The following is a 27938-nucleotide window of genomic DNA, read 5'->3' as shown; positions in this document are numbered from 1 at the left end:
AATTACTCAAAGGGAAGTACTGAACAACTGTTCAATAAGCAATTCTAATTTGGGGGGACATTGATAGGAAATACCGTGAGCAATGTTGAATCTTAACTCACAGCTTCGATTTCTTCCTTTGTCTACTTTTGGAGTCTGGATTGTTTTTTCATTTACATTCAGCTGCGAATGTTTGTACTTTCCACATTTAGGAAGAGAGGAGACACCAGCTAGGAAAGTGACTCATCTTCGCTACTTCATAGACTCTCTCAAAGACAGCAAAAGGCCAGCAGGGTGGTGTGACTTGCCATTATTCCACTGAGCCAAGAATCTGCCCCCACTTCTGCCTGGCCTCTTTTTCATGGCCGTGTATTAGAGCAAGAGCATTCTCTTGTGAGGAATCAGACATGATCTTTCCAACTCCTGCTACTCAGGTTAGCTTGAACAGCAATTCCAACACCCATGACAACAGCCAAAATACAAGGATACTAGTCAATAACCTATAAGCTCTACAGATCCATTTCTCCATCACTTCATTTAGAATAAGTGAATAGCAAACCTTACGTTGTCACAGGACTTGTCATTCTATCATGTAGAAGCATAAATAAAGGGGAAAACATTAGTGCAATGTATTTTTTATTACATACAGGATACTGTGCAGCAAGACAGAGACAGATGTGCTGTCAACCTGGAAAGTGCAAGCAAAGAAACAAAAATTTTATTTCTTAGCCTAGCAGCACTTACTTTAACAGATATAGTACTTGACAAATTTACACTACATAAACACTCATATCATCTACTAAAACCTAACTGAAATACATTATTTGTTCACCTTCATGTACAAACAAAACAGTTTTTATTAACTTAAATGGGGATGCAAACAGTAGATTTTAGTGTCCATTACAATTTTATTGTAACAATATAGTTAGCACATGTTCGTATATTATTTTCCTCATCAAATTATATTTGCTGCATATTAGGCTGATTTAAAGCATTTTTTGAGGAATACAATCAGGAAAACATTTATGCAAAGTTTCGAGGACTCAGAAGTACTGATTCAAGGCAGACGACATAACATGATCAGGTACTTTACAAGTTTCTTCACATAAGACCAATATGTCTCATCATTGATTCTCTAATACTGGACCTCTCTTGTACACAATTGGCTATTCCTAACAAACTGTGACATGAGGAATCCCCAAAATATTCCACTTGGAGGTCAGGCAGATTTTAACCTACTGTACTACTGCCTATTTCAGACATACTCCAATTTAGGCAGAAAGTAGCAGGGTTTTCCAAAGGAAAAGTGCTCTGGTTCTCAAGAAAGCTCTATTTTGATACATTAATTACACTGTATCCTGTTTGAAAGGAAGCCTGTTTTCTCTCAGTTGCAAAGATTACAATGCTGATTGAAGCATACTGTACTACATGCTGCATTAAAAGACAGCATGCTGGTCTGGTTTATGATTTTAGGATAGACTATAGAAGTCCTGTGTTTAAATCCTAGGTGAGCCATCAAGAAGTGACACATGTCCTATTGCTTTCATTCTGATTCAGCGGTGAAAGTAGCTTACAATTTCTTATGGGTACTGCACACCAGGGTGCACCCGCTTACTTTCCCCTCTGTTCTGCTTCAAACATAATCAGATCTTTGTGATGAAGGAATCACCACCACAACAATTTCATTTTGCCAGAGTTCAAGTTAACAACAAGTCTGTAATACAGTTAGAATTTTGGCCAGTGTTTTCAATACTTTTACCTTGTCTTCAAAGTCACCAGAAGAGGTTATATTTTGGAGTCAACTGCAGACCTCCAACTAAACTGCTGAGAGAAATATAGCATCATTTGGAGATTCACCAGAAATAAATTTATGGCTGCTGGGTGATTATAAGCCAGATTCATATTAGATTTACAATGGATTTGAAATATAAACCATTTGTCCGGGATAAAATGTATTTGGCTGACACATTTTGGGCCTAATTGACTCCAGTTCTATACCTGTGACACTCCATTAAAAATTCCAATAGACCTGCACTGGTCTAGAACTGAAGCAGTGGAATGGTGGATCAAGCTCCATAGCCTTATGGACAATTTGTAGCTTGTTTTGGGTTCAGTCCAGATGAGTAAACTACCACAAACCAAGGTCAGCAGCTCACGTAACTGGTCACCAGGTTAGCATGCTCCTGTTTCTCTTCCTGCTTTGTATGTCTGACCAAAGAAGGGCAAATCTTTTGGAGGGAGAGGGAAGACTGTCAGCATAGGAGAAACTGAGTTTTCTGGAGGGTAAGTGTGGTTACAGGTTCACTGGCTGGTTACACGGGTCAGTGGTGGAAAAGCTTTGTGGACATTTCTTTGGATCCAGAAACAATGAGAGCTCCTCCATTTTGAAGGAGTCCTGTGTCTCTCCGGTGCTGCTCAGCGGGAGTGTCTGCTCCGTTAGGTGTTGCGGCAGAGAGCATGCCATCGTTTGACCAGCTCCTTGGGCTTGCTGATCATTTCGTTCCAGTGCTCCAGCTCCTTGCCCCTCGTGTACATGAAGGGGCCAACCACGACACGGCCCAGCAGGTGGGATTCTGAATCGAGAAAAGGAAAGAATGGGGTTAGTGGCCAGCACCTTCTCTGTGTTCTGGTTAGCGCCTTGCCTAGGAGTGGAACAGCAGCATTTCCTCTACGTTGTCAGAGAATATTTTTAAATCAAATTTCCAAAGTGTGCGCCATTGACCCCCAGCCGCCACGGCCGTGCTTCTGTCCTGCTGGGGGTTTCCTGGGGACTAGGCTCCATGGGACAGGGCTCTGTGGCTACCTCACTGCTGCCCTGCCGGGACGGGGCTCCAGAGGCAGGGCTCACTGGTCCCACTGCTGTCCGGTCCAGCTGGGGCTCTATGGGAGCGGGATTCCCCTCTGCTGCGCTCCCTGACTGGCTCGCATTCCCAGGCACTGGGGCTCTCTGGTCCACCACCATCTGTGATCCTGCCAGGCCACAGAGTCCTGGATTGAAGAGGTTCCACCTGCAGTGTGACTCAGCCATTTGGAGATATTGCAGGTGGGGCACACTCAGTCACATCAAGTATCTAGCCTTGGCCTGTTCCATCACTTTGTGTTCGGCCAGCCACAGCTACTGTTCTGAGCAGGCCAATCGATATCCATTCAGACCAGGGCTGGCAATTAATGGTGTGTGCTGCTCCTGTGCAGTGGTGTTGCACAGGGGCAGCGCTGTGGAAGCCTGGGATCAGCTGGAGTCCTCAGGTGACCCCAGGCTCAGTACAGCTGCCCCTTTGAAACACTGCCCCAGGGGCAGCACCGCAGGAGCCCGGGATCAGCTGGAGTCCCCAGATGACCCCGGCTCCATGCAGCACTGCCCCTTGTAAAGGCCACCCCAGCATTTCAAAGGGGCAGCACCATGGGAGCCTGGGCTCAGCTAGAATCCCCAGCTGATCCTGGGCTGCGCTGCACTGCCCCTTTGAAATGCCAGGGCAGCGCTTCAAAAGGGGCAGTGCCACACAGCTGACCCCAGGTGCTACCCCTTTGAAATGCTGCCAAGGTGTTTCCAATGGGCAGCGCTGCCAGGAGCCCGGGGTCAGGTGGAGGCTCCGGCTGATCCCAGGCACCTACTGCGCTGCCCCTTTGAAATCAAGGACTCTTCCACTGACAGATCTATTTCAAGGATGTCTCCTGCCCTGGTCACCACTTGCTTGCACAGGGTTCAGCCGGATGACTGAAAAGTGAAAGCGTTTTGGCTCATGGAGGCAGCATATTTAGTTAGTGCAGTGGTCACCAACCAGTAGAACGGGATCTACCAGTAGATCGTGGAGCCTCTGACAGGTGATCCTAGCCGGTTTGGCTGGAAAGCTAGTAAATGCTGGCACTTCAGCTGTCCCTCTCCCCACGGTCATGCTGTTCCTGCCCTCTGCCCCTTGGAAGCCTCCTACCTGCTGTGCAGGGTGTGGGATGGGAGAAGGGGGAGGTGCTGATGTCAGGGTGTCCCTCCTCCCCCCACTCCTGTACACACAGAGAAAAGGGGTTGGCGAGAGCTTGGCAATGCAAATCTCGGTCACTCTCACACATTGTGCGTGTGTCAGTCACTCACAAATACACACTGCCCTTCCCTCATCTCCTGACCCAACCCATACGTGGGGGTTGTTGTTACTACTTGTACTGCTTGCAAAGTGGGTTATTTTTAGTGTTTGACTGGTCTGTGCATTCCGTAACTTTCATTTCTCTCTTACTCTTAAATGTAATTCTTTGAGTAGTGAGTTCTAAAATGCCGAACCTGTCGTGACTGGGGTCATTATCCCTGCGGTAATTGTGCTCCCGGAAGTGGCTGCATGTCCCTGCAGTCCCTGAGAGAGGCAGAGCAGGGGTTCTCCACATGCTGTCCTTGCCTGCAGACACCGCTCCTGCAGCTCCCATTGATCAATAACAGGAAACCATGGCCAATAGAAGCTGTGGGCTTGGTGCCTGTAGATGAGGGGCAGTGCATGGTGCCATGGAGCCACTGCTGTATGTGCTCCACTGCTCCACCACCTGGAAGCTGTCTCAGTTAAACCATACCTAGGCAGAGCCTGCTTCCTGAACCCCTCTCCCAGCCCTGAACCTCCTCCTGCACACAAACCTCCTGCGCCACACGAGTCCCTCTACCCCCAAACTCCTTCCCAGAGCCTGCACCCTGAAACCCCTTCTGCACCCCAATCCCCTACCACAGGCTGGTGAAAGCGAATGTGGTTCGGGGAAGAAGAGGGATGGAGTGAGCAGGGTGAGACCTCAGAGAACGGGTGGAGCAGGGGCAGGGCCTCAAAGAAGGGGCAGGAAGGAAGTGGAGCAAAGGTATTTGGGTTTGAGGTAGATCTCACGTTGCACTTAAAACTGAAAAAGTGATCTTGTGGTTAAAAAGGCTGGAGACCTCTGTAGTAGAGCATCTGTCTGGGAGTCAGAAGATCTAGTTCTTCGAGTGCTTGCTCCTATCTACTGAGATGTGCATGTGCCGCATGCATGGCTACTGGAAAATGTTTACTTTAGCTGCTACCCATTGGGCCGACTGTAGAGTCTCCTAGAGTGGCATCGGTGCAATGCCCGAATATGACCCTACCAACCCCACAGCCCCTCGGTACCTTCTTAGAGCCAGAGGCTCTAGCAGCCGTCACTGGCGCTCTCTTGCTTTGCTCAGGTCCCGTCTCCCTAGCACTTACAGCTCTTCGATGTAAATAGTTAGGGTAGCAGTTGTTACGTTAGTGATAGAGTTAGCAGCACGGGGTAAAGAGGAGTTCCCCTTCCTGCCCATGTGCCTTTCAGGGCTGGAGTATGCCAAAGTCCTAGGGCTTCAAACCCTGCACGTTTTGCCTTGAATCTATGCCTACAAATGAGCCTCACCTTGTGTCTCCAGTGCCTGGGGGAACGCCACCAGACTGACAAGTGCAAGGTCTCCAAACCACAGAGGAGAAAGGAGCAGGACTTTCGCTTGCAGCAGTTTCTCATGGAATCCGCTCTGTGATTTCAGATGCAAGATCTGACAATGAGTGCTTCAGCGCAGCGCCACCTCCTTTGGTTCCAGGACATGCACTGAAAGGGGGGGGAGGGAACCTCTTGGTACCATTGCTCCTCTTCAGAGTCCATCCGGGCTGCTCTCACTCCTCAGTGTGCCCTTCCAAGGCAGCCACGTTCTCAACATTGGCGCACCCAGCACCACTGGCTCCCTCTGCACCTCCAGCATCAGTGGCCCCTGAAGGCTCCTGAACTTGAGTCACCGATCTGCCATGCTCTCTCTGCGCACAGAGTCCCATCATCTCAGACTCTCCAACAGGTGAACCTTTGGTGACAGACCTCTCCTTCACACCAGACATCTTCAAGGCCTCCTCAAGATGATGTAGTCCACTTTGAGGGACAAGGCCTCCACTTCCTGCCAGCCCTCATGGGGGAAGCTGGCCATGATGGGCCTTCCACTTCCAGCCCTGATGTCACCCCTCTTGAAGTCCCAGTGTGGTCATCGCAAGTTTTGTTCGCAGCGTCAGTCATACTCATCTCTGGCAGTCCCCTCGGAGCCATTCCCACTCGAGGGCTTCTGCAGAGAGCAGACCATGGTCAGCCTTGGAGTCTTTGCACCTCGCAGCACCAGGGGTCTTGACTCCGCTTGAGTTCTGCCTCATCTGGCCGTTGCGGATGCTCCCCCCCCCCCGTCTCCTTCTCCAGTGCAGAGTGGGTCTTCTCAGCATCGCATCAGGGTCCAACACCGTCCTTTATGGGGTTAGTCTCTTTGGTGCATGTATCTTCATCTTGGCACCAGCCTTTCTAGCCCTTGTCACATTCTCCACCCCGGTCCCACTCTCCGCACTGATCCCGCTCTTACTGGTCCTGCTCTCTGCACCCTTATGTTGGCCCCTCCATATATTGTTTTCCATAAGGACAAGGTTCAGGTTCACCCTCATCTGGCTTTTCTCCCCAAAGTGGTCTCTGCCTTCCACACAGGCCAGGTCATTTGCCTCCTGGTTTCCTATCCCACACCTCACCAAACCCCACGGGAGCAGCAGCTGTTTGCCCTGGACATCAGGCAAGCTCTCGCGTGCTACACTGAGAGGACCAAGTCCTTTCTGGAACTCCTCATGGCTATTTGTGGTTGTGGCAGACTGGAGAAGGGGCTGCTCATTTTGCCACAGCATATCTACTCCTGGACCCCTGCGCACTCCACACAGAGGCAGGTCACCATGGCTGCCTTTCTGGCTCATATTCCTCTTTGGAATATGCGTGGTCCTCAACGTGGTCCTCAACCCTTCTTGCTGCGTCTCACTCCACTATTGTGCAGCAGGCCTCATGCAGCCTTTGGGGCTACAGTACTAGAGTCAGCTACACATTGACTCCAACCCCTCCTCCTGGATAAGGTTTGTGAATCACCTCAATTGGAATACATAGGAGCAAGAACCCGAAGAAGGAAAACGGTCACTCACCTTTGGAACTGTTGTTCTTCTAGATGTGTTGCTCATGTCTATTCCATACCCCCCTCCCTCCCCTCTGTCAGAGTAGCTGGCAAGAAGGAACTAAGGGGCTGTTGGGTTCCCAAGGTCATATATAGGGTGTCGAATTGGCGCCACTCGAGGGGGCTCCACAGCCAACCCACAGGTAACAGCTAGGATAACAGCTTTCCAGCAGCCGTGCATTCAGCGCGTGCGCACCTCAACTGAAACATCTCAAAGAGCAACAGGGGAGTAACCATTCGGGTTATTTTTTTTCCTGTTTCTGGCTCTGCCAATGACTCTGGGACAGCAGGGAGGTCATGTAACTTTTCCAAGTCTCAATGTAACCATATGCAAAGGGGAGTGAGAACCTTCCTCTCAGAGACTGTCAAGGTCCGTAAAGCACTTTAAGATCCTTGCATGGAAACTAAAGGTTGGGCCTCCCTTGTCTGGCACCCTCAGGACCGGACCTATCCCAAAGGAGGAAATTTGCCAGAAATGGACAGTCCCCTGCCACTGGCCTCCCAGGATGCTCCTCTTCCCTGTGGCTGGCTCCACTCCGGCCCCACTGCCACTGGGCTCCAGCCTGCAGGGCCTGGACTTGTGCTCCAGCGCAGGGCAGGGTCTCCCCAGGGACGGACCTCCCCAGCTGCCATGGCCCCACTTCTCCCCCACCCAACTGGGGATCCTGAGGATGGCACTTGCCAGCTGCCCCCCTTCTGCTGTGCCCCGTGGGATCCCCAGGGACAGGGCTTGTTGCCTGACCTGTTTTTGCTGCTGGCTGCCCTGCTGCTGCCGCCCCGTTCCCACCTAGTTTGCACTCCCAGGCTCTGGGGCTCTCTGATCGAGCAACATCCGTGCTCCTGCCAGACCATGGATGTTGCTGGACCAGAGAGTCCTGGATTTCAGAGGTTCAATCTGTATTACATGCTTACATCTCAATTACAACACAGGTCATTAGGCATTCCACAGATCCAGTCCATTCACCTAACCATTGTATAACTGCTGTGCAAGGGACAGTATGTAGTAACCCCATGAAAGCTTTGGTTTCAAAACTGAATCCATGTTTAGGCAAGAGGAGGAGGAGAATGCAGCTGCTAATATACAGAAATTGATTAGACTGGAGCTCTTCCTGTGCTGATTAAAATTTCTGTTACTCTCAGAGCTTTGAAACAGATTCCCTCCTTCCTCTCTCTAATTTCAAAGTGTCTAGATGACCTCTTTCTGATGTTGCTGTAAAGCAAGTATTGGATTTATGAGTATCAATGTGGAGATTTTCCAGATGTCATCCTCATATCACATTAGATATCTAATATCAAGGAACAGTCCAGATATATCCAGTCTCTAAAAATTATGTAAATAGCATCCCAAAGAGACTAAACCATGACTCTAAAACCCTTGTTATTCATTTACCGCACCATGAGACCTCAAAAACAACTAAAATGCTACAGAATGAATGTCATCTAACACATGAATTGTAATTAAAACCATTTTTTTTTAACGTCAGCGTTCTAATCTTTCTTTGGGTGGTTTAATCATCTAAGCAACAGCTTCTGAAATACCTGGTTCCCCATTAGCCCCTGGTGTTTGTCAGTGCTGATTACTGGGACTCTCCTCTGTTTAGAGTGATCAAGGGTAACCCTTGCAGCAAGTGTACAAGAACCTAGGAAGCGCTTTAGTACACCTCTGATATAGTAAATTCTGTTTCTTACTCTCTCCCTCAGCACGCTGGAGCACAGACAGGCTCACACTTGCTGTATCCAACTCCGTCTGGTCTGCCTTGAAGCTGAAGGTTTCATTATAGACTGGATTGGGAGATCCCACAACAGCTGCTGTCTTTTTACATTTAATGAATTTATTGTGGTTCATTAGGGACACTTTGATATACACACCTGAGGTGGAAAAAAAATCAAAGGAAAGAAAACAACATATCAGGGGCTTTGAGAGAAAAGGATAAAGATAATTCACAACAATTTCATGACTTCAGAAACTGTATTTAAAACAAATTAGTCATAAAGCTAATTAAATGAAAGCTTAATGACACATGCAGAGAGCCAACAATATGCAATGACATTATCAAGACAGCACACAAGCTATTTAGACCCCCCTTCAGGAAGGCAGCATCCCTGTTCAAGGCAGCACTTAAGCAGGTAGTTAAATCTCATTTACTTTTTATCTTCTCTGAGTGGATAGGTAAATTTGCAGAAAATATTAGCAGTAGGGGAAATAAGAGGGGCGGAGTTGCTGTTTAAAATGGGCTCTTTGGTTTATTATTTCTTCTAAGAGACCTTACAAAGATGGGTGGGGCGGGGGAAGAACAGGAAAGGGTTGTCCCTTGCTTCCTGTCCTGATTGACCCTGCTCCTCTGTGGTGTTCAGCCAACATTTGAAGGTGATAAGAGCCAAAGCAGCCTCAAAATAACTCAATTTTCCCTCTTTATCTTCACTTATCCCTTGCAAGTACAAAAGTGGCTTGATCTCAGGGTGCGTCTACATAACACCGTAACCCGAAATAAGATACGCAGTTTGAGCTACACAAATTGCATATCTTATTTTGAAGTTATTTCGAAATAGCTTATTTCGTCATTTGGCACGGTCTACACAGCGCCAGATTTCAAAATAAACCACTATCCCTAAATGTCCCTTACTCCTCGTGGAGTGAGGATTACAGGGACGTCAGGATAGCCAGCCTGAAATAATGAGCTTCCTGTGAAGATGCAGGATCCTCCAGTATCCCGTAAAAGCGCTGCAGTGTGGATGTACTCCTAGTGGCCAAGCACTAACGTTTCCTTGAGGGAGAAATAAGAGCTCTGCTAGTGTAACTGTCTGTTACTCTCTGCCATTCATTTTAAGGCAGAAGAAATCCAGGTGCACCATCATTTCCATTTTCTATTGCACAACTAATTACAAATATGCTGAGACTGGTTCTGTACAGTCTGATCCACTGGGGAATGGTATAGGGAGCCCAATTGTCTTCAGAATGGAATTGCAACTAGCAAGGGATGGGAACAATAACAAGAAAGGTTTCTACAGGCATGTTAGCAATAAGAGGGTGATCAGGGAGGATATGAGGCCCTTACTGGATGAGGGAGGTAACCTAGTGACAGATGATGTGGGAAAAGCTGAAGTACTCAATGCTTTCTTTGCCTCTGTCTTCACGGACAAGGTCAGCTCCCAGATAAATGCACTAGGCAACACAGTATGGGAAGGAAGTGGACAGCCCTTGGTGGGGAAAGAACAAGTTAGGAACTATTTAGAAAAGCTAAACATACACAAATCCATGGGCCTGGATTTCATGCATCCAAAGGTACTGAGGAAGTTGGCAAGTGTCATTGCAGAGCCTTTGGCCATTGTCTTTGAAAACTTGTGGAGATCCCGGAAGACTGGAAAAAGGCAAATATTGTGCCCATCTTCAAAAAAGGGAAGATGGACAATCCAGGAACTACAGACCTGTCAGCCTTACCTCAGTTCCTGGAAAAATCATGCAGGGGATCCTCAAGGAATCCATTTTGAAGCACTTGGAAGAGGGAAAAGTGATCAGGAACAATCAACGTGAATTCACGAAAGGCAAGTCATGCCTGACCAATCTGATTAGCTTCTACGATGAGATAACTGGCTCTGTAGATATGGGAAAGTCAGTGGATGTGATATATCTTGACTTCAGCAAAGCTTTTGATACAGTCTCCCACAATATTCTTGCCAGCAAGTTAAGGGTATATGGATTGGATAAATGGACTGTAAGATGGATAGAAAGCTGGCTAGACTGTCGGGCCCAACGGGGAGTGATCAACGGCTCGATGTCAGGTTGGCGGTCGGTTTCTAGTGGAGTGCCCCAAGAATCTGTTCTTGGACCAGTTTTGTTCAACATCTTTATTAATAACCTGAGTGAGGGGATGGATTGCACCCTCAGCAAGTTTGCAGATGACACTAAACTGGGAGGAGAAGATGTAGATACGCTGGAGGGCAGGGACAGGGTCCAGAGTGACCTGGACAGATTAGAGGATTTGGCCAAAAGAAATCTGATGAGGTTCAACAAGGACAAGTGTAGAGTCCTTCACTAGGGACAGAAGAATCCCAAGCATTGTCACAGGCTGGGGACAGAATGGCTAAGTAGCTGTTCTGCAGAAAAGGACCTGGAGATTACAGTGGATGAGAAGCTGGATATGAGTCAATAGTGTGCCCTTGTAGCCAAGAAGGCTAATGGCATATTGGGGTGCATTGGAGGAGCATTGCTAGCAGATCCAGAGAAGTGATTATTCCCCTTTATTCGGCTCTGGTGAGGCCACATCTGGAGTATTGTGTCCAGTTCTGGGCCCCCCCACTATAGAAAGGATGTGGACTCATTGGAGAGGGTCCAGCGGAGGGCGACCAAAATGATTAGGGGGCTGGAGCACATGACCTATGAGGAGAGACTGAAGGATTTGGGTTTGTTTAGTCTGCAGAAGAGTGAGGGGGGATTTGATAGCAACTTTCAACTTCCTGAAGGGAGGTTCCAAAGAGGCTGGAGAAAGGCTCTTTGCAGTAGTTATGGATGGCAGAACAAGGAGCAGTGGTCTCAAGTTACAGTGGGAGAGGTCTAGGTTGGATATTAGGAAAAACTATTTTCACTAGGAAGGTGGTGAAGCACTGGGATGGGTTCCCTAGGGAGGTGGTGGAATCTCCATCCTAGAGGTTTTTAAGTCTTGGCTTGACAAAGCCCTGGCTGGGTTGATTTAGTTGGGATTGGTCCTGCCTTAGGCAGGGGGCTGGACTTGATGACCACCTGAGGTCTCTTCCAGCTCTATGATTCTATGACATTATCCCACCGTCAGAAAGTTTTTGAAGATAAACTCTAGATATTGCTATTTTGAGTCAGACCCAGGGCCCATGTAGAGTCAGTCTCTGAGGAAGGGGACAAGAACCCATCAATAGGCAAATGTAAAATAATCTACCTCCACCCATCCCTAGGCATATAGCTCCTGGCCTCTGGTTAGGGACTGACAAATCCTGAAGCACAAGGTGTAATACCCCTTTCAAAATGTTGTTATAATTATGATAATGGGATATGCGGTGTAATAATTAGATATTCTTGATTTCCATATAAATTTCCAGTCTTTTTTTAATTTGCTAAATTGGTTTTGACTGATGCAATTTGTCAGCTCCTTTTACTTCATATCTTGGTTTTGCATGAATAATGTTCTTTGATCAGAAAAACAATTGTTTTGGTATCATTCTGGATTAACCTTCTAGCTAGAGAACCAGCTTATCAAGATACATCTGGAAGTTTAACAGATGATATTTTAGGTGCTCTGTGATGCACTGGAGTTAGCGCGTGAGATTTTCACCTACGGGGACCTGAGTTCAACTCAGCTCGCAGGTGTGTATTGATCCTTCCCCCCCTTCAGATCAATGGAAATCAATAGGTCCAAACAGGAGTTTGTAGATTGACATTTTAATCCTGCTTTATCCACATCACAGACTTTAGTCAGCAGTTATGTTAGATAGCAGTTCTGCTGAAGAGAAACCACGGATTTATCAGAGTAGGTGGCTTTTCACACAACTGAGGTATTTCAATTGTGGTGTATCTTAAAGAAGAAGTTAGCCCATAAACTTCTTGCTCTAAGCCTGGCTCTAGCCACTCATTTTCACAAACACTAAAGTCACTCACGTTTTAACCAACCAGTAAGCAGTCCCTTATTAATCTGTACCTTGTTAGAGAATACAGATCTCTGTTTCCCAAGATCAGCTTGTGTTCTGGTTCACAGTTGAGGATCCTAGGGCTGTAGTTATAATCAAATTAACAACTAACAGTTTGGAAGCAGAGAGCCTATAAACCACAAAGGTAAAAGGCTATTCTATTCATTCAAGTTCTTCTCTTTAGGGTTTGTCAGATAATCTGCAGTCACTAAGTCAGCTGCAGCAGTGGGCATTATCAAAGGCAATAAGGGCTGTTTGTTGAAACATCTTTAAATTTTAGCCATTTATTGTGGGGAATTGCTTATTGACAGCATTTCCTTCCTTCCTTCCTCCTGGAGAGCTTCCATGGCTCCTGTTAATGCTGTTTACTATAATAATATGCAAGCGCTTGGCATCAAATTAACAGCAGCTCAATGGCCAGTGCTGAAAGAAGCAAATTTAATGTGACTCTCTTGCTGCTACAAAACTGAAAACCCTACACTTGTGGGCCAGCGTGGAGGTGAGCCGAGAGAAGTGATTGCACCCCAGTCCCTTACTGCAAGCCCCCTTCTGCACCCAAACTCCATCCCAGACCCTGCACATCCTCCATTAATAGCATGGAAGAGTGCGGCCCTCAATCACTTTCCATATTCTTGGAGTGGCCCCCATCCAGAATTATTGCCCACCCCTGGCATGGGCTAACTCTGTGCACAGCAGAAGTGGGAGGCCTCTGAGATCTTCATTCCGAGTCCGGGTCTCATAGCGAGGAGACTGGGGGGCTGCTGCTCTGCTTAGTGTTCTCCTAACCACAGCAACAGCGTGAGAGCCTCTTGTCCCCAGGGCAGACAGGCTGTGCCCCAGGATGGGTGGTGGGACTGGCTGGGGGGGCTGCTGCTGAAGCAGGAAGGGCCCAAGAATGTAGCTTCTCCCCCAGCCCCTCCAGCTGAGGTGAGTGTCCCACTCCTTGCCCTTTGCCGCCGCCTGGGTATATAGGAGTTGCTGCAGGAGGGGACACTGCTGCTCTAGTGGGTGCAGTTGCTCAGACACCGCTTGCTGACAGCCTCTGTCCATCCCCCCTCCCCACACACACTCTTTTGAGGGGTGATTCCCCCTTCTCTGCTGTCACCACAGCCACACATTCTAGTCCCATGGAAAGTGAGGGGACCATCCCTTTAGGTGGTGTCTGACTATTGCAGTTTGCTCGGGGGGGGGGGAGCAAGAGGGAACGAGCATGTTTAGAAATGTCTCTGAAGCTGCTACGCCTCTCAAAGGCACCGCTCTGTCGGTTCCCTCAGGCCTTGCCCTCGGAGGAAACCTGCACAACAGCTGCAACAAAATGAGCCTGGGAACTTAAATTCAGACCTTTGCTAGAGGCTACAAAATAGGAACTGGACAGACACTGGATTTCTGACTCATTACAAGCTGTGACCCCCTTAACTCGCCCATGACTGGGAGTTGGTAGGGGGCCACTGCACCTTACGTGGCCCTTTGAAAAATGTGTTGACTATTTTTGCTAAGCCCCTCATCTGTTCCATCTTAAATGTGACAGTGACTCCACGTATTTCCCAGACCTGAAGAAGAGCTTTGGGTAGATTGAAAACGTGTCTCTCCCCAGCTCAGATTGGTCCAATACAATTTCTACAAGACAGTACCTCCGCCAGCTTGTCTCTGTGAGGTAACTGCAAGTCCTACTTCCCCTTCTCACCAAGGCTTGTAGACGCCCCTCAGTCACCAGCAGGGGGGCAGACATGGCTCTCCAGAGCAAAACTGGGGTAAAGCTGGAAAACAGCTTCTGAATGTGGCTCCCAATACAGGCAGTTTTCCAATTAACAACTGGAACCAATGAATCAGGCCCGTACGCAGGGTGAGTGCAAAGGGTGTGAGCACACCCCACTAAGGTCCCCCAGTAAGCGTGCTCCAGCCAGCCTCCCTCTCTCCCCGACGCTCCGGCTGGCTGGGGGAAGGCTGGGACTGATTTCCTCCAGAAGTAGGGGAAATCAGCCCCAGCCTTCCCCCAGCCAGCTAAAGCATGGGGGAGGGAGGCTCGGACAGTGCGCGGCTCCTGCCTTCCCCCGACCAGCTTACTTGTGGTATTTTGGGGAGTGCGCTCACACCCTTGTGGCCCACATTTACCAAAAAAAAGGCACCCCCCACAGAAATTTCTGCATACAGGCCTGCTGAAGTTTGGTCATTCAGTGGAGTCACTTAACATAAGCACTAGGAACGTGGGCAAGGAGGCAGCAAACCAGAACAGGAATCCAGGGGTAGTAACAGAGGAAAGTAATACTCACTAGCAGCATGCCTCTCATCCTGGAATTTTAATCCCTTTGCTCTCAGCACCACTACAGTGAGGCGACCCAGGTAGTCATTGTAGCTGAGAGAAAACTGGATATCACCGTACTCTGAAGGAGGCTTTGAAAGCAGAAGGTCGCTATTAAAATGCATCAAAGACGCTTTCTTTTCAACTAGATTTATTGTAAAACAGTGATTTCTGCCACTTTAGGAATGGGAGATGAATTCTAGAATCTCTGCATTTCATTGCTAGAGGTATTTGAAAGGAACAATCAGATGCCAGCATAACTGGCTACCTAGCAGTTACTTCTCTGTGGTTCTTTGCCAGAGAGTCTGGCTTTATCCCTCACAGTAAACCTTGATTGCCCTTATTCACATAAATATTTACATCAATGAACAGGATTTGACCCTTCTTTTTGGGCCCCAGTCTCAGCTGTGCCTCCCATCCACTGAATTCTATCAAGGTGTCATTTCCCCCAGCACCAGCAGTACTACTGTAACACTGCACTGTAACAGTATGAAGTATCGTCACTAATCAAGTTTCTGGCTCTTCTGAGTTTTCCTAAATGGTGGCTAAGCCATCTTGAGGTGAAGTGTAAGCAGTAACCACTGAGTCATAGTAACACACATGAAAAAAGTTTCCCCTCCTATCCCTCCTCCTTTGGGATACAGCATCATTCATCCTGCTTTGTGTTAGGCCTTTCTTGTGTGCGTAATAATCCATATCAGAAACAGAAACTTTTCCATTTGGCTTTTACACCATCACATCTTAGCCAGTGGGGAGATAGCGGCCATTTCATTCCAGTGCTATGGCGGGAAGCATTACAAGTGTTACGGTGCTGCTAGTGATCCCCTATGGTGTGTGTTAGGACCCCTGGTTTACTCTACTCCCCTCGTTTTTTATAAAAACGATCCTATATTTGATCTTATCTTCTGCCCCCTCTGTGCCCTTATGCAGGTACTCTATGTGCTGTAGAACTCCCTCGTCTGCCCCCCTCCCGCCCATAGGACCATTGCAATGTCAAAGCTCAAAACTACAAAACAGAGTGTTTTTCGCCTAATGAATATACCCTTTACTTAGATGCCTACCTCCAGGTTTTCTGCTTCCAAATCTCTCCAAATTACTAGCTTGTTGTCACCAGTTAATGTCTCATTTTTCAAAGGAAAAATCACTTGGCCTAGGAGCTGGTGCTTTTTCTGTTTATCAACATAGTAGACCAAGAACTTCAGAGTCCGTTGATACACTGTCTTACTAGAAACCTGTACAAAAATAGACAGAACGCTTCAATATAACAATGTAATTTATTCCATAGCTCTGCAACCTATCCTTACCACACGTGATGCATGTCTGAAATATTTTAAGGCATGTTGTTTCTGTAATTCAAATATATATCCTATTTCTTATTAGCAAAATAGCAATAATAATCTGCCTCCCAATACAGGCAGTCCCCGAGTTACGCGGATCTGACTTATGTCGGATCCGTACTTACGAACGGGGCTTTTCTCGCCCCGGAGGATGCGGGCGGCGGGACCGCCCAGACGTGCCACGGTCCCACTGCCCGCGTCCTCCGGGGCGAGAAAAGCTGCTCCGCGTCTCCCTGGTCTGCTGGGGGGGGGGGGGGGGGGGGACAGCAGCTGAATCTGGACGCCTGGGACAGAGCAGCTGGGGCGCTGCTGGGTAGGTCCCCGCAGTGCCGCACCTCAGCGCTGTGGGGATCAACCCGGCAGCACCCCAGCTGCTCTACCCCAGGTATCCCCAAGTCAGCTGCTACTGAAACTGATCAGTGGCTGATTCCAGGAAGCCCAGGGCAGAGAAACTCTGCCTCGGGCTTCCTGTAGTCAGCCGCTGGTCAGTTTCAGCAGCAGCTGAATCTGGACGCCAGTTCTGACTTCAGTACAAATTCGACTTAAGTACAAACCTACAGTCCCTATCTTGTACGTAACCCGAGGACTGCCTGTATCCCCACTGTTTCTTCTGGCTTTTGAGGTTGGATTTTTCTTTGTGTAAATGCACTGAGAACGCTGATCAACATAATACATTATCAGAAATTAAGATGCCATAATCTCTGCTACTTGGAGAAAAATAGTGCAAAACAAATAGTGGAGATGAAATATCAAATAAGATTTGTTTGACTTAGCTTGTAAGCTTGTTGGGATATGGGACCACCTTTTTTGTGGTGTGTGTTTTTTCTTTTTTCACAGTGCCTAACAATGGGACACTGACCCCTAACTGGCCTTGGCAGTGCAAATAATAATAATTAACTGCCTCATGGCCAGAGAGCATTGTGACAGTGTATGGACAGCCTTTCCTAGCACAGGAGATGACACAGACCACCTGACTGCATAGCCCAGTGATCTTGTTTCCCTGACATCCAGAGTGACACATTACACGTACCATTCCAGTTAAAAGGCAAGTACCTGGAAAATAAAACTTTCATCAAACTGCGGGTTGAGGGTTTTGCGTTTAGTTTTGGACTGGAGGTAACACCTCTCATCAGGCAGCAGATACATTTTCACAAAGGTACTGCAGGACTCTGTAGGAGGCTGCAGTTTTCTAGCTTTTATCAAGGAGACGAGAAGCCTTTCAGCCTCTTGCTCATATTCCACTGAGAACCAGAGACGGCCCATGTTGCACTCAGGGAAGTCTGTCTCGCTCTGATCTTCAGGGAACTTGTACAGCTCGGGGTTGATAGACCCTACAATATAAGCTCCAGCTTCACAAAATAAAAAACAAAACCAAGCAAGTTAACCTCAAGCCACAGCTGTTTTTCTTCTAGCTATTCTCTAGAGAAACCATGGAAAGCTCTTCCATATTTATAGTCCAACTCTGTGCATAAATCCTGCATTTGAATTCCTTTCCCCTCAAAGGTTCAGAAGAGTTTGTGCACTCCTCTCTTTTCTTCTTAATATAGTTATGGAAGCATCCGTAGCAACTCTGCTTTAGACACCTACTGGGGGAACATAGCAGCCCTTCAGGATGCAGCCCATACCCCCTTCTGCAACTGGCTCGGCCTGCCCCTTCTGGAGAGACAAGCACTGACTGACACTAGCCCTGAGCAGCTCTGGTGTTGTCCCTCAATAGAAGATACAAGGGGAGACTTGCTTCGGGTGCTTGTACAGCAGTGTAATGGGCCACAGTCTGACCCAATCTCTGACTAAACAGAGAGTGGTGTATGGGACTCTGATCGTAGAACACTGTAGTGCACCTCCACTGTGTGATTATTGTATATAGCTCATCCCTTCCAGTTCAAGCTTCCTTTCCAATAATCTGTCCCACCTGGGCAGTGTCATCATACCCAAGGAGTGAAAAGAACACCGGGGCCCGCACTCAGGAGTCATGTAGGGGTCACTGTCCTCCTGAACCAGCTCTCCATTGGTCAGCTTAATCCAATCTCGCCCATGCAGTTTTGGTGGGATGATGAACGGAACGCTTCTAGTTCTGCTTGGAACAACAAACACACACTTCCAGGTTAGCTAAGAAGCCTGGCATTCAATCAAATCACACATTTAGCCCCATTGTGATTCCATAGCTTTGCAGAAATTGCTTGTACTTGTAGCGGCTTTGGTCCTTGAGCGGCCCTGACAGATAGCACAATACCCTTTGTGTACCCATACACAAATCATAGAAATGTGTTATGTATTTGTATGGCAGTAGTACCTAGAGGTCCCAGTCAGGTATTTGTGGCCTCATTATGGTGAGCACCTTACACAAACTTTTGGTCAGAGCCCCCTCTCCTTCTCTAGAATTAATGCCCCAAAGAAAGAATCAGTTGCATTTTTTGTTGTACAGACTGAGCCAGAGCATATGAGTAAGTCTCTAGCTCTTTCAGTCCTTCTCAACCAGAGGTATGTGTACTTCTGGGGGACTCAGCTCCTCTAGAGCAGTGTTTCTGAACCTGTGGCTTGCAGCCCTGCAGGTGGTTATGAGATGGCTTATGAGGGGTTGCAAGTGCAGGGTTGGCATTAAGAAGTAGCAAGTAACGCAACTGCCAAGGGCTCCATAACATAGAGTTTCTTCACAAAACTAAGTTACATGCTTCAGCCCTGGACAACAGGGCTCGGGTTTTAGACATGGCTCAAATGAAAACCAGGCTCAGTATCACACAGTACAATACTTACATCCCAGTGGATTTACTTTATAACTGTACGGTAAAAAGGAGAAAGTGAGCCATTTTTTAGTAACAGAGTGCTGGGACAGATCTGTGTGTCTACGTCTGATTAAAGATGTTAATGGCTAGTCGACTATCCAATAAGCATATGCTTATTGGATAGTTGAGTTGACTAGTCACTCAGAGGCAGCAAAAGGGGAGGGAGGTGGGTACTTCAAAGCAGCAGTGCCATACAGAGCCTGGGGTACAGGCTCCGTGCAGTGCTGCCACTTTGAAACACTGTGACGGCATTTCAAAGGGGTAGTGCCATACAGCTGATCCCAGGCTCCATGTGGTGCTGTTCCTTTGAAATGCCGCCACAACATTTCAAAGCAGCAGCGCCACATGGAGTTGATCCCGGGCGGTGCTGCCCTTTTGAAGCAGTGGCAGTTCAAAAGGGGTAGCACCACACAGCAGATCCTGGGCTTCATGTGGAACTGCCCCTTTGAAATGCTGCCATGGCATTTTAAAGCAGCATCGCCTCATGGAGCCTGGGGTCAGCTGGGGACTCCCTAGCTGACCCCGGGCTCCATGCAGCATTTCTGCAGAACCCAGTGTCAGCTGAGGATTTCCCAGCTGACCCTGGCTCCACATGGCATTTCAAAGTGGCAGCGGCTGCATGGAGCCCAAGGTCATCTGGGGAGTCCCCAGTTGAACCCAGGCTCCCTATGGGCACTTCCACTTTGAAATGTACAAAAGCTCAGACTTCCTGCTGGTCTTGGGCTGCACGCAGAGTTCCAACTTTGAAATGCCCCATTGGGGCCCTTGTACATTTCAAAGGAGAAATGTGGAAATGCCTATCAAATAGTCAAGCAGTCGATGGAAATTCCATCGACTACTTGACTAGTAAATTAATCAATATTTAACAGCCTTAAGTCTGATTTTGTAAGCAAGTATTTTTAAGTAAGGTGAAACTGGGGATATCAGACAAATCAGACTCGGGAAGGAGATACAGTCTTCGGAAAGCTTGAGAACTGCTGAACAACATTAGCTGTACTTCATTAGCTTGCTGATCACATCTACTCCCCACCCCCATGTCCAAAATTCCAAGTGCTTGGTCCTTACAATGTTTCATTCTTAAGGATTACCAGGAAGGGCCCTGATCCACAGATCAGAATTTGAGAACCAACAAGTTAGCCGTGTTCCATATACATTTGGTTTCCCCATCTTTGGTATTGTTAAATGATATACATTGTATACTTCAGAAATAAAGAATTACAGAACTGAGGTTATACGGGTTGAATCTCTCTAGTCCAGCACTCTCTAGTCTGGCAACATCTGTGGGCCAGCATGATTTTAGTTAGCTGGATGTCCACTTATCATGGGTGTGGCCACGTTTCCCAGGGTCCCATAAAGTCTCTTTACAGCCACCAGGCGTAGCTCAGTGTTCCAAACTGTAGTTTAGTTCTAATTTACTCCTAAAAGTCTTCTAAGAGCCCAGCAAGCAATAGAAGTGTTGGTGATGCTGCCACTAAATGTAAGCATGTTTCTTATGCTTTATCTACTGACTAGAATATATACCCAGTGTTGCTCAGGTCCTTAACTCAAATAAGTTTTGTTTTCTTCATTTAAATCATTGCTCTGGGGGTAGGGGTACAGATGAAGGGTTCCGTTTACAGGATGAGAGGGCTACCCGAGCCCCTCTAACCACAGCAGCTTGGAGCCAGTTGCGATGCACCTGCAGGTGCAGCCTTAGAAGGGGTCCATGTCCCCATCTGGAGGACAGATGGACACACAAACAAGCTCTCTGAAATATATAGTAGATAGCTGTCCCTTCCTCTTGGGCCAGCAGGAGACAGGGGAAGAGAGTTATAGCTATCCCAGTCTCCATCTCTGGCCGTTTGCTCCCCCTAATGGTCATTCTACAGTATAACTGTCTCTCCTACAAGAGCCCCCCTTTTTATTTTCTGAGAAACAATCGAATTCCAGGTATACCCCATTGTCCTGGCACAACTAAACCCTGACTTTGCTTTAAGCTATGACAAGAGAGGAAGCTGTATACCAAATTTGGAGCTTCTAGCTCTCTCCGTTTAGGAGGAGTTCTTGCCCCACACACACTCTCTCAGATATGTAATTGATTTTCTTGTGCCAATACAATAAAGTTGTTTAACAACGGTAACACTTTGTTATGAAGAGAGATGATAAGCCTTAAGTAGACATAGGCTATAATAGGGTGTATCAGTACAGTCATACATTATTAAACAGCATTGCAAGCATTGTTCCATTTACTGACCTCAGCAAAATAAAAATAAAAAGATGATGGATTCTTCCCCCCCCCCCCCACTCACTACAATATTGACTTCCCATGGTTCGGCAAATTCTCTAGTTCGGCACTCGTCAGGTCCCAAGAGTGTTGGGCTAGAGAAGTTCATCCTGTAGTAAGTGTCACTTACCTGAAAGGAATGATCCTTCAGCATTTTACCTTTTCTACATGATGGATTCTCCCCCTCCATCATTTTGGGCTCCTCTCATACATTGTGTCCCATTTTTGAGCTGTTGGCAGGTGGAGAAATAGGTAGCTTGATAAACAGTAGCCCATAAGAAGAAAGAGAGGTTTATTTACCTTATGATTTTTGGTTGAATTATAGAAGATGGCTGTACTAAAGTCTGATCTTGCAGACTGGCAGCATCTGGATGTGTTGGTGTGACTGAATTGGTGAGTTCCTCATAGGAAGGTAGGAGGCACATTTTCTTCCAAAGCAGGTACACAACTATTCCAATAAGGATCAGTAAAAGGATTCCTCCTATCACACCTCCAGCCACAGCAGCTACCTGTGCTGATTACAGGGAAGCATACATCATGGGATTTTCAGTGCAGATAGGGGTTTTGGACAGGGAAATAGACATTTAAGAGAACACTCCTAGGACTAGGAACTTTCAGTTGCTGGCTTTGCTGAAAGATTTGCTGGAAGTGGATTTGCTTATTTCACTCTCAGTTACACTGGCTGAAACATTGCGGATAGGATTTGATGCTCAAGAGCTTTGTTGGGGGCCATTCTGAGACTATGGATTGAACTACTCCAGAACCTAAGGATCATCACAAACCCTCACCATCTTTCTCTCCAGCTGCATGGCACATTTCTTTGACTCGCTTTCTCTAACAAATACAAAGCTACATACGTTTCAGAAAACCTAGCAGAACAAAAGACACCACTCACACACTCCTACTCCTGGTTATATCTCTTAATGCTCTACTGGAAGGTGGTCAGATACTATAGTGATGAGCATGGAATAAGAACCTGAATAGAATATAAGTAAATGCAGATTTCTTGAGAGATTCTGTAATACTCCCATAACAGGAAAAACAGGCTAGACAGTGGAGTGTGAAATACCAGGCAAAACATTACTCCATTACTTAAATTCGTTTCCTTTCCGTCAACGTTCAGTTAAGAGAACATGTCCAAATGAAGAAAAAACCAAAGTTTAAAAATAAAACAAAGAATCTTTTAGAATAAAGGAAGTTTGGAATCAAACAAAACAGAATTAGAGGATACTTATGTTTCCTAATCTGGAAAGATCAACTCAAGCACATCGTCTGAATATTGTATCCTAACCCTGATTTCTTAAGTTAAAATTAAACTCTGGGGCAGCAGTTTTCTAGCCACAACAAAAGAAGATAATTTATCAAAATATCAAGACCAAGAGTTGGATGTTGATAATGGACCTGATTCACTGGTACTCCAGCGCTACTTTACACCATCTCTGGTGGAATACCAAAGCCAGATCTCCAACTCCCCGCCTCTTCTTGGATCAAGAACTCCATGTGAAATCAGAGTCACCATAGACACTGCTAGGCCACCCCAAGCAGGAGTCTTCGGGGTAAGGGACATGCTATGTACATTCCTAGGGGGGCAGGGATGTATTCCTAACTTGGCTAGTCTGGCTGCTGGACCAGCCCAGTGGGGTTGGGGAATTCTGCAATAACCTGTCAGGCTGCTATAACCTGAGCTGGGCACAATAGAGGTAGGTGCAGTGATGGTATAAAACCACCTTCTTCAATGTAGCCTCTTGATCTTCTTACATGCCGGCACAAGAGCCCCCTAAATCTCTTTGCAAGCCTGGTCAACAGGGCCCCTCATGCCTTTCCTTTTACAGCATTCCACGGGCACAAAAAAGGGAGTGGCCACAATTCTGCGAGTCCTTCAGAGTGCTGAAGTGAAAGTACAGGATGCCCGGTGACTTGCTTGCATTTCCTTTTTGTATGCTGCACTCTTTGTAATCAATGCATTCCACCCAGGGCGTTGTTCCCCTCCGAAGGGTGTATGTCAGGTCCTTCTGCTTTCTCCAACCCCCCCCCCCCCCCCGCCCCGGAACTTTCTCTCCTTATGAAGGCTCCAAACTTCCCTCTACTGCTTAAAGCACAATGTTTTCATGCACAAAGATTTTCAATGCTGATCAGAGCTAAATTTCTTCCCCACCCAGGGTCATGTTATTCCCTGGTCAGGGCCATCGCTAGGGGGTGCAGGGCCCAGGACAAATGAGCCTCCACATCATCCACCCAGCGTGCCTGCCTGCCCGCCTCTTGCTTTCCTCTGAACATGCCTGCTTACTACTTCACTCCCCACCAGTCTCCTTGCCATTCATCCAGATTGGCTCTTTCCCCTCCTGCCTTCTCTCCTCCCTCCTGCCCGTTCCCTGCCTAACCTCCCCGCCCTCCTCCTCACTTGACCATCGGGACAAACGGCACCTGGATCGTGCATCAATCTAGATGCGGGAGAAAGGGCCACATATCAAAGTGTGGGCTCCCTGGAAGCACAGAGCCCAGGCAAGTTACCCCAATTTGCCCTACCCAAGGATGGCTCTGCCCTGATGCGGTGTTTTGGGGTCACATAGGCTGGAGCCAAAGAGTCTAGTTTCTGAACTGTTCTGCCTGTAGTTGAAGTTCTGAATTAGAGTCTAACTTCTTTTTGCGGGAATGGGGGGAGGAGGGAGAGATCCTGCCTGATCTGTACAGCATCACTCACAGTCCACTTCTAGTACATAATCCCGGAGAACATATTTGTTCCAATTCTGAAGTGATGACATAGAATGAGGCGAATAAACGGAGGGGGCAAGGAGCCAGCAGCAGTGCCAGAAGGGAAGAGGTGCGGCCAGAGCCCTTCCTCTAACAGTTCCTGCCTTGCTGCCTGCCTGGGATGCTGCTGCACTGGGCAATTTCCCAGGCAGGTAATGTGGCCGGAGGCTGCCAGACTGCTCTTCCCGGTAAGTGCCATGAAGAGAGAACAGGGAGAGTGCTGGGGGTCCAGACGGGAGAGGGGAGGAGGGAAACTAGTCATGTGGGGGATTATCTCCCTCCCCCAGGCCTTGCCTTCTCAGTACTTGCCCCTGGTGATACCTCCAATTATATTTGATACATATAAATTAGTATTGAATTCCCTCACTTTCTGTATGGTAGGAGAGCTGTATTTCATCAGCAGCCTGCATGGCAATACAAGCAAAAACTATTCATTCAAAGATTCTTTTAGACCAGAAAGGACCACTAAAGCGTCTAGTCTATCTCTGTGCAATTAAATAGAAGCTGCGACCATACTTTTTGTGTTTCTTCATTTTTTAATCTACTTCCCAGCCGCTCAACCAACATACAGACTTTTTAAGAATGTCATATTTTTCTTGTAATCTGAAGATGGGTTGAGTACGTGTTGATGTCTAGACACACTGATTATAATAATTACTCTTGGATGCAGGGAACTCATTTGCCTGTTTGCTGTGGATTAGAATTATTCTTGAAAGTCTGGGTGTGCTAAACTGGTAACCTCATTAATTAACTTTTGCATAATTGTCTGAAGTTTAGCGGAACTGGCAATTCAGAAATTCTCTGCTGAACAAAGAACTTTAGCAGAGATACACCTTACCTCTTAGTGTTAGAAGGCACACTCAAACTCCCACTGAATCACTTTGGTGGAATATCTGTAGGTAAAACTGCAAACGCACAAATCTTTCTCCCTTGCTTTTGGAAGAGCAGAGTGAGAAGCTAAATTCCATGATAAAATGAACACAAGTAAAAAAAAATGAAATAGTTCACTTCAAACAACTGTAATATCTGCACTGCAAATGCGTGGTTTATGGTTCTATTCTCCCCTCTGATGTGTGTGTTAATTGCAGAAAGGCAAGCATTTCAAGGGCCATTACAGCTTAAGCCACTTACATTCATTGCCATTTTTTTGTTTTTGTTTTCAGTTTAGTTCATTTTCTTCATTTCTGAGCACTTATCCTCTTTTCAGCTACCCTATGTTCTGCTTACGTAGCCTACCCATGCAGCCTCATCCACACAGCCATCAGTGACAATAAAGGTGTTATGGTGTAACTACAGCAGCCAGCCATGGAATGCATTGGAGTAAATCCAAAGAGAATGAGCTCTGAACATTTGCGCAAATTCAGTGAGATGAATTTGGTCACTGTTGAATCACATCATTCAACATTTCTGATCCACTTGCCCCACCCCTCACAGCAAATTCATCTTTTATTTTCATTTGTGTAAATCCAGAGTGGTTCAACAGAGCTACTCAGAATTCCCACCTGTGTATCTAAAGCAGACATAGCTTATTGTCTTTTTTTAAGCAGTTTTCCTTATTTGTTTAAACCAACATCAGTAAATTAGGATACAGTGCTGCATAAAACAGAAACACAACCCTTAAGATAGACGAAACCTGTTTGTATACGAAGAAACAAATTTGTAGGATGTTCAAATAATAGCCTATGTTGATGAGAAATTGCTGTTTCTGAGGAAGAGAGCACGGGAATTAGAGTTGGAAAGAAGAATAGTTAGAACACTGAGTCAATCTCCCCCAACCTCTTGCTCTGCAGGATCAGCTATCAACAAGTGTAGATACTAATCTTGATTTTAGCAAACATAATATTTTGATGTGGGGAATTTTCTGTCTCCCTCAGGCTTATAGTTTCTTGTTTATTTATTTGCAAAACTATCTGTTTATATAAGCTTTCTCCACCTACCACTCCCCATCCTTCCCATCACTCCCTGGTAAATGTGCAGCCTTAGAAATGACCATACTATACCAAATAAATTCTATTGTAGTTATGTAGTCAGGCAACATTGCCTCACATTTTAATTCATGCACAAGTCTTGGATGGGCAATGTATTTTCTCTTCATTCACATAGTTTACACATTTATCTCAGCACAAACCTTCATGACAGAAAAGGACGGAGTGTTCTCTGAAAAAAATCCATCATACGTTTCCTTATTTGCTCACTCTCCCTGCCTTACAAGCATTATATACATCAGAATCCAAGCAATTATTTGATAACAATGCAACAAGTAAAGGCATATAATAAAAATCAAATGGGAAACCTGAGAATTAGAGGGATCCTGCTCCAGCACTGGGGTTGTGAGGAAGAGCTGAATAGCTGTACAGGGGTTTGTGTTCACAAGTGTTGCTAGAGATGGGTTGGAGCCACACCACTCTGCTTTGGAGCCATAACTAAAGGTTCCCACAAAATTTAGCAGTCTATTAGTTGTTTAAGGGTGAGCTAGCAGATGGGAGGCAAGGCACTGCCCCAGCACAGACGCACCTGGAGATGAATTGGGAAGTTTGAGAAGTCCTTCGCTAGAGAGGCAAAGGCCAATCTCTGACTAGGAGGGAAAGTTCAGGCCACACTGGGTTCAGATGAACTAGTGCCAGAGAAGAGCAAGGGGTGGAGGCAGGCAGGAGACACCGGAGGGGACTAGCCTGGTACTGAAATGCCCCCTGATGAACAGCTGGTAATGGCTGACATGGGGGTGAGGAAGAAGGGGGGCAACAGCTGTGTCCCGCACCCCTCTCCTCAGTGCTTGGGGAGCTAAGTGTCAGCACCAGCACAGAGCTCCCCAGGGGCAGGCTGGAGCTAGGGGCGCAAGGGTGCAGCAGCCCCCCGACTGGTTTCCCTCCTCCCCAGGCTTTACAGTTTAGCCACCTTCCCAGGCTGTGGCCAGAGGTGCGGGCCCGGTGCGGGCCCGCCCCGCCCCGCCCCGCGAATTGCACCCCGCGGGCCAGCCCCAGCACCTACCAGACATGGGGCCGGGCCCCCGCTGCTGGGCTGGGTCCTTGCTCCTCGGGGTCACAAGCTCCCTGCCATGTGCCCGGGGCCGGCAGCGCGACCGGCTCCTGGTGCCCCCGCCGCGAGCTCAGTCCCGGCCTGCGACGCTGCACCCGACGCGAATCCCTGGCCCGCGGGCCGCTGCTCCCTGGCCCGCGGGACCTGGCTGAAGCAGCCCGGCCCGGGGTCGCGAGGGGAGCTCCCCCAGCGAGGCGCGCTGCTCGGCGGCTGCCTGGCCCTTGGGGCGGCGGTGCCCTGCAGGGGGTCCCGGGTCCTGCGTATCCGAGCGGGGCTGGCACGCGCCGGGCACCTGCGGGGCGGGGGCCGCTCAGGATCCCGCGGCTCTGCCTGCAGCCGGGACGCGCCCTCGGCGCTGGGGCGGGGAAAGAGCTTGAGGGGGGCGGGGCCGAGCCCGGCTCGCGGAGCGGGACCCTGCCGCGCGCGAGCCTCGCTGCTTCAGTCCCTCCCGCCTTGCAAGGGGTGACTCTGCGGGAGCTGTGCAAAGGGCGGGCCCGGCCCGTGCTGCTCCCTTCGCCCGCTTCGGAGGCCACAAGCAGCCCCTGACCCGCCACTAACTATAAGAGGGGGCGGTGGCTTTACAGCAAGCAGGGGAATCAAAACCCTCCAACTTCAATTCTTCTCTCACTGACCTGCCGAGACGCGAGGGGGGCGGGGTTCTCCTGCTGCGGTAGATGCCGTCGCTAATACAACTTCAGGCAAGTACGTAACGCGCACCTGGATTCTGGACTTGTTTGCGTGGCATTGGCTGCCCCAGGAGAACTGAGCCGGGACTGTAGCAACCACTAAGACTTCCAGTGTCATTTTAGAGCCTAGTTGTACTTTTTGTTTGTGTCCTTTTCATAACTTGGGTCCTGTGATGGAGCGCGCGGAC

General features: G+C 47.8%; 1 protein-coding gene across 5 annotated transcripts; it reads right to left on the bottom strand.

The window, feature by feature from the left end:
- Nucleotides 1–602: 602 nt before the first annotated feature.
- Nucleotides 603–27640, bottom strand: SYT15 (synaptotagmin 15). 5 transcript variants are annotated; one of them, XM_075934821.2, is made up of 9 exons: nt 27017–27638; nt 24867–24985; nt 21578–21786; nt 18163–18308; nt 17285–17580; nt 15956–16126; nt 14866–14986; nt 8633–8812; nt 603–2552 (listed from the first exon to the last, which is right to left on the bottom strand). In XM_075934821.2, exons 3-9 carry the CDS (start codon nt 21700–21702, stop codon nt 2416–2418), a joined length of 1176 nt encoding a protein of 391 aa, XP_075790936.2. In that variant the 5' UTR covers nt 21703–21786; nt 24867–24985; nt 27017–27638; the 3' UTR covers nt 603–2415. The 5 variants fall into 5 exon arrangements, with proteins under 5 accessions (XP_075790936.2, XP_075790935.2, XP_075790932.2 ...); XM_075934820.2 differs by having other exon boundaries at nt 21578–21791; nt 27017–27637; XM_075934817.2 differs by lacking the exon at nt 24867–24985 and having other exon boundaries at nt 21578–21791; nt 27017–27640.
- Between the last annotated feature and the right edge of the window lie 298 nt (nt 27641–27938).

This window comes from Pelodiscus sinensis, chromosome 8 (assembly GCF_052426305.1).
Source record: "Pelodiscus sinensis isolate ZL-2025 chromosome 8, ASM5242630v1, whole genome shotgun sequence".
In the NCBI taxonomy this organism is placed as follows: Eukaryota; Metazoa; Chordata; order Testudines; family Trionychidae; genus Pelodiscus; species Pelodiscus sinensis.
The sequence above is the reverse complement of the archived record's forward strand: the minus strand, read 5'-3'. Positions and strand labels throughout refer to the sequence as shown.

Coding starts and splice junctions, on each gene's coding strand:
- SYT15 (XM_075934817.2), bottom strand. Junction 14,987..15,955: donor TGGAAGCAGAAAACCTGGAG/GTAGGCATCTAA, acceptor CTGCTTTCAAAG/CCTCCTTCAGAGTACGGTGA. Junction 2,553..8,632: donor CCAGCGTGCTGAGGGAGAGA/GTAAGAAACAGA, acceptor TTCTCGATTCAG/AATCCCACCTGCTGGGCCGT.